General features: G+C 35.1%; 2 protein-coding genes across 2 annotated transcripts in view; both read right to left on the bottom strand.

The window, feature by feature from the left end:
• LOC104817612 (serine/arginine repetitive matrix protein 1) overlaps window positions 1–176 on the bottom strand; it is a 1,422-nt gene extending 1,246 nt beyond the window's left edge. The window contains exon 1 of the mRNA XM_010546862.1: window positions 17–176. Coding sequence (XP_010545164.1) covers window positions 17–125 — 109 coding nt within the window. The 5' untranslated portion in view covers window positions 126–176. The remainder of the gene's footprint in view (window positions 1–16) is intronic.
• A 1,559-nt stretch (window positions 177–1,735) lies between these two features.
• On the bottom strand, window positions 1,736–3,242 carry LOC104817387. The gene is made up of 4 exons (XM_010546564.2): window positions 2,976–3,242; window positions 2,572–2,835; window positions 2,291–2,450; window positions 1,736–2,122 (listed from the first exon to the last, which is right to left on the bottom strand). The coding sequence occupies exons 1-4, from the start codon at window positions 3,198–3,200 to the stop codon at window positions 1,944–1,946; spliced, it is 828 nt and encodes a 275-aa protein (XP_010544866.1). The 5' UTR covers window positions 3,201–3,242; the 3' UTR covers window positions 1,736–1,943.
• Window positions 3,243–6,486: the final 3,244 nt, after the last annotated feature.

Here is a 6,486-nt window from a genome sequence, read left to right as displayed (position 1 = left end):
TTGAGACGATATGTACCTCTGTGGCGGGTAGAGGCGGGCCTTGGTGGGGCTGGTTCAGTCGAGCCCTGTGGGGTTGGTAGAGCGATGCTCGAGAGACGGAACCATGGACGAATCGGGTTCGACATTTTGGATGAACGGATACGATGTTTTGAAGTTCAGACGACAATGCTAAGGTTACGAAGCGGCTAACGTTATATATATACACACAACTTTAGAGACAAAATAAATTATGAAAAAATATTAATGTTAACAAGGAAAAAAAAGGGAAGAGAGAAAAACAGAAGAAACATAAACTCGACCAAAAGAAGAGTAAAGGGGGGGAAGGTATCGGATCCATTCAGAGGCATTTTCCAGCTTGCAAAAACCCCATATTACGACTGGCATCACCCCCTTTGAGCCTCTTTTTCAACTCTCTTTTAATTATTCACATGCCCCCATTTTTTTACGTAACCATGCACTCACGTAATCTCACTGTTCCCATTTCGCCCATGCATGAACAACTGCTGTTCCACGCACGCATAATCACATCTATCGGATACGATATGACTGTCTTTCAATATCTTAAGATTATACAACAAAATGAAACCCTGCAGTATAATTGTGTTTTCAACACTATATTTTGGACCGCAGATGACAAATTCCTTGCCGCAAAAGATGAATTAAAAGGGACTATTGGGAGATTCGGCTGAAAAAAAAAAAAAAGAAAAGGGGAAAAGAAATCTATGGGAAACGTTGCTGTCTCCTGAGGAGATAGGAGATTGACTTTGCGTAGGTCCATTGGCTTCGAGACATTGTTCCCCGATGCCCTCTCTTTTTTCACCCTTACGACCACCACTTGCTATTTCCCTCTTTTATTTTAGCCGCTATTTTTTATTCCTTGTTTTAAAATTTTAAAATAAAACAATTTATAAAAACACATGATACATATCATTATACTTTATAGTAAAAGGTTTATTTTAAAATTTTATATTATTAATTTAAATTTGTCGGAATATTGTGAATTTGTCTCGTATATTATTAAATATATTGTGAAGTGAACATATTAATATGATATATTTACATGATTTCATATTTAAACTGTATTAGAATTATTATAGACCGAAAAATTGGAGCATGAGAGTATTTCTTTCAGCCGGAAATTACACGGTTGGAAATTATTGAGAAATTAAAATGAAAGTCTGCGAGGATGATGTTGATTGATGCCATGTATTGTTCTTTAGCATTATAGTTATCGTGAGAAAAGAATCCAACAATTTTTAAAATATGATTAATTAACCATTTCTAATTTCTAATTGTGGATCTTGATTCGAGAATATAAATCTTAATTACTTTGTATTTTTTTATTTATCTCTCTTTACTTTTTCACCATGGTAGGGTAAAGACTATTATACATTTCAAGGCATCTCCCTTGTAGAAGCGTCCCCCTTGTATGGATATGCAAATGTTTCAATAACAACTACGATTGTTTTGTTTTTATTTTAAATTATGTTGGTAAATTGATCAATTTGGGTCTATATCAATTACATATAATGAAACTCGAATATTTGATATATTCAAAGAATGAGTAATATTTAAATAACTGTTATACAAACCCCTCGTACCATTGTTTATATTATTTTTTAAACATAACAAAAGACAAAATATCAATAGAAAGTGTAGCTTCTCGAATCCTCATGATCACCCGACAATCTTGACATTTAAGATTTTAAAAATGCGAACATTTCAAGAATTGCTATAACATAAAAATAAAAATTCATAATACAATATAACCGTTGGTACAATGGATGGAAGAGTAGAGTATATTTCCCTCTGTTTTTGGTAGTACAATTTCAAAATACGAACATAAAATTTTAACAAATTTCCTAGAATATGTAAAGAAGCAATAATATACATAGAAAATGTAAATGTTCACGTGTGACCAGAAGACTTGCCTCTTACATATTCTAAGGCCATTTAGTGAACTCGAAGACCTTGAAGACAATATCAATGCCGGTAGGGATTTGCCAAACGAAGAGGACAACGTTGACGAAGTTCAACGCAATGTGAAGACTTCTGGCCGTCTCGTTCCCCTTCTGCATGGCCGGCACCAGAGCCGCCGCCGCTGCCCACAGCACCGTTATCCCTATCGCAATCACGCGAAATTAGACGTAATTGAAACATTCAAAACATTTCCATATTGAAGACCATCATCGCCTTTATGTCAATATCTATGAAAATCCTCGTTTACATGTATGTCATATATATAGATACAGATTGCTGTTTTATGAATACGAAAAATGTATACATGTACCTGCACCAGCAAATAAATGTGGACCGGGGAAGAGTTTGCCGGTTCTAAACCAAGTGTTGAGTCCTCCGAACACAGCCTCGAAAACTCCGAAACTCAACAAGATGGAACCTGCGTCGAAGTGCTTGTCCCTGTACGACCCTCTTATCAATTCTTTCCTCTCCTGCATTCATTTATCATCCACAAATACACATACCCATATCCTTAAATCATCATTCCAACACACAGACACAATCTAAGGATGTAAGAGAAACCAAAAACCGAGTCTTTGAGACGATATGTACCTCTGTGAGGCGTTGGATTTGGAGTTCAACGGGTGAAGGAGCGGGAGATTCGACAGGAGTGCCGTCAGGCGAAACAGGAGTTGGCTTCACCTGTTTCTTGAGTTCGTTGATCTCGTTTTGGATTGTCCGAACCCGCCTCCACTGCCAGCCCAGGTAACCAGCCCATAACGTGTACAAGAACAACCCGGTCATCACAATCGGATGAACCAGAGCAAACGATCTCCCTTCCAATATCCCGAATTGCCCTCCCGCCGCAGCCGCATCCTTCGATTCCGAAAATCCGAATTGGGATCGATCAGATTGAAACATAGTATCATATCAGCACGCATTCGGGTGTTTCTGTTTGTATTAAAGATGGAAACTTTAGGCAACAAAGTACGGATTCCGAGAGGCAATTCGTTTACCTTTGTATCCAGGAAGAAGGGCAGCGCAATGGTCGCAAGAGGAAGAGATGCCGACTTCAGGAGATGAACGGTCTCGAGATTGGAGGGTGCTTCCGGGTTTTTCAAGATTCCGCATTTGCGTGACTGTGAGGGGTTTGATTCGAGAGAGCTGCGGAGAGTTAGGGTTTTTGGTTTATGGAAACGGGGAAGAAGAGGAAGTCTCAGGAGGCCAAGTGTGGTTGCCATACTCCCCCCCTCTCTCTTTCTCTCTCTCTCTCTCTCCCAAAAACCAAAAGACCAGAAAAAAAGAAACCGAAGATAAGGGAAGTTGAGATAGAGATTTGGATTGAAGACATTTGTCATGAAATGCAAGTGCCACGTCTGCTGTCTATGGCTGACATTTTGGAGGTCATAATTCCCACTATTCAGCAACCAAACTAAACCGAAAATTAAATCGAATACTCTAATGATATAATCTGGATTTTGTGAGATGCCTTACGTATTTCAGTAAAAATTAAAAAATATATATATATATTTTCTCGTTCTGGGTTTAGATTGGAGGTTGCAGCGTCGTACCGTGCACATATTTTGTAATTTAAAATTGAAGTTATATTTGGTTGGGACAAATAATAAAAAAAATCTGTGTTTTGCCTTAATGGGCCGTTGGGCAAATAAACTAGAATATGGAAAAAAGAAATAAGGTCCAAAATATAAATTATATTATGTACACGCGTTTCATATGATAAGTCTCCTCCTACATTGGGCTTTTCACTTATTTAATAATCTCAACAATTTGTCGTGTTAAAAAGCCTTTGTGGCCCATTCATGGTCGTGTCCGGCTATTACTAGGAGATATCTTTCCATTTGATTTGTAAACATATTTTGAATTAACTATGAATCCTCGCTTTTCCAAATTTTTAGAAAAAATAATTTTATAAAAATTTGAATATTAGTTTTTTTGGTTTTTGAATTTTAAAAACTCTAAAAACTCCAACCATTCATGGCCATATATCTAAAACTTCAAGACCTTTTTTCTTGTATAAAACCAATTTAGATGGATGATGATCTGAATATTGGATTTTTTTAGAAAAGGCAAAAAAGATTTTGAGAAATAAATGGCACGTTAGCCGACGTTTACAAGAACGGTTCCCATCTTTTCCTCAAAAGGCATTGGAATCAAATATCCAATTCAGGTGGACGTTACAATGGTTACACTTTACAGGCAATTGACAAATGCATATCATGAAAACAAAAAAGCCGAAAAGTTAGATAAAATACCAACGAATATTTAGTATCTTTTATATGTATATAAGCTGCTTTTATTTCCATTTGCCGTAATTATTAATATCTGCCTTGGACCGCCAAAAAGAAAGAAAAAGCATGCCTTTAGAATTCTTCCCATTTTGAAACATTCAAAGCTACCGGGTCCGCTTAACTACCAAATCATTTATTTTTTGTAACCATACAGATTAATTCCACGTATGCATAATCGAAATTTTCTCCAAGAGCAGTTGCGGTCGCATCGAGCCACCTGGCGTCGTCGATCCACACCCGGAAGAAAATTTCAAAGGCAGATACGAGTCAACAATCTACAAGCAATAATGTATCCGACGGGTTTTTTAGAAATAAAATTCGTCTTAAAGTATCACACGTTTTCATGTTTTGAAAACATTGGTCTAAACACAAATATCTCATTTTTGAAATTTCAGTCAAATTCATAGCATATATCAAAATTTAAATATGCTGTATAATGAAGAATCATAACTTCCACGGGACAGAACCAAAAGACAATATCGACTCGGCAAACACCCTAACTATACTTAGTGTTGTAGGAAGCTATGAAATATATTATAATTTTAAAATGTTAAATAATCAAGCAATGGTGACGTCATAATTAAGTAAGGCGAGGAGTAAACAAGTACTAAAATAAAGGTCGTGTGGAAACCTTGACGTGATAAAACGGGAAAAAGAGAGGACAAGTTTTGATTAGAGGAACGGTAAAATGATTATTATTGTCATTATACCAAACAAATCTCCTTAAAAAAAGGATACAAAAATTCGTGCTGTGACCAAATCCAATGGCTCTTTTTCATGACGGTGCCTTGGTCGGCTAATTTATTTATTTCCTTACACGCCCTTACAAGTAAAACAACCGAATCATATGTAGTTATTACTAGGGTGTCAATCGATCGGGCACCCTGACTTGATGCGATTCGAATCCACATTCGGATCGAGGGTTTGAGGTTTGGATTCGGGCCGACCCGATTTTTTTAATCTAAATCACCAAATTCGAAAACCGACCCTATAGATTTTGGATTTGGGTTTGGGTCGGATAGGATCGAATCGGATCGCTAAATTTATTTATAAAATTAAATTTTTTTTTTATTTTTTTTTAAATTCGGGCTTTCGGACCGTCTCGAAATCCGATCTGAGTCTGATTCGAAATTCCAAAATTTTTCGCGACTAAATATCTTGATCCGAAATCCATTATTTTTAGGATCGGATCGGGCTGAGCAGCAGATCGAAATTGACACCCCTAATTATTACACCTATTCTTTTTTTTGTTAAAAATATTACACCTATTCTTGTAATCATTAACCAACGGTTTAAAAACATTAGTTGGTATATTGTACGTTACAAATATCATGACTGAAAATTTCGTATGAGACATTAATTTAAATGGAAAATTAGTAATATATTGGCAATTAATGGATGCGTGTTAGTGTTAATTTGTATAATTAGTGAAAAAAACAAAAGGTTAAAAAAGGAATCCACGTGTGGACAATAACCCGAGTTAAGATAATGTTTCGTCCTTTTGGAAAAAAGTGAGATTAGGAAAGTAAATTGGGGGGTTAAGCCAATACTAAACCCGATGTTCCCGCTACCTCCAACAATAAGCACACCAAAGTCATAAGCTTGCTCATTAAGGGCAAAGCAAATTGAATTCAACGAAGTTAATCCATGTTTAATCTAATTAAATACTAATAAATATGGAGGTCCAATTATATTATTGTTCAACTAATAACCTAGACCCAACTTTCTTTAAAAAATTTGCACGTATCCTTTTTAAATATATCATTCACAGTTGATTACCATATGTATCGCTCATATGAAATCCTCACAATTATAAAAATTATAGAAAATAATTATATAAAACGAACTTAAAATCAATTAATAATTAGTTTAGACATTGGTTTAATATTTTCAATTTGAATTAATTTTAAGTCAAGTCAAAATTGAATCGAAATAACAAAAAAAGTGAATGTGAATTGTATCTAAAATATTTTAGTATAGATTAATGGTAAACGAATGTAATTTGGTTTTAATTGTTAATGTATATTTGGTTTTTAAATCACAATAATAAAATAATCACGTAATAGCAAAATAAAAAATCAAAATTCTCTGGCATATTCTGGGATACAAATTTAGATATATTATTTTAAAATCTAACAGAACAAAAAACTTTGCAGATGGTCCATACCTAATGATACTATATACCTCGAACTAGCCAAAATAATTATCTCAGACTGAA

This window comes from Tarenaya hassleriana, unplaced genomic scaffold (assembly GCF_000463585.1).
Source record: "Tarenaya hassleriana unplaced genomic scaffold, ASM46358v1 Cleome27, whole genome shotgun sequence".
Taxonomy (NCBI): Eukaryota; Viridiplantae; Streptophyta; class Magnoliopsida; order Brassicales; family Cleomaceae; genus Tarenaya; species Tarenaya hassleriana.
The sequence above is the reverse complement of the archived record's forward strand: the minus strand, read 5'-3'. Positions and strand labels throughout refer to the sequence as shown.

Excerpts from the sequence above, each read along its gene's own strand:
- LOC104817387 (XM_010546564.2), bottom strand. The coding sequence starts at position 3,200 with ATGGCAACCACACTTGGCCTCCTGAGACTTCCTCTTCTTCCCCGTTTC. Across the intron at positions 2,836-2,975 it reads CCTTCTTCCTGGATACAAAG|GATGCGGCTGCGGCGGGAGG; the intron begins GTAAACGAATTG and ends TCGGAATCGAAG. Across the intron at positions 2,451-2,571 it reads AAATCCAACGCCTCACAGAG|GAGAGGAAAGAATTGATAAG; the intron begins GTACATATCGTC and ends AAATGAATGCAG.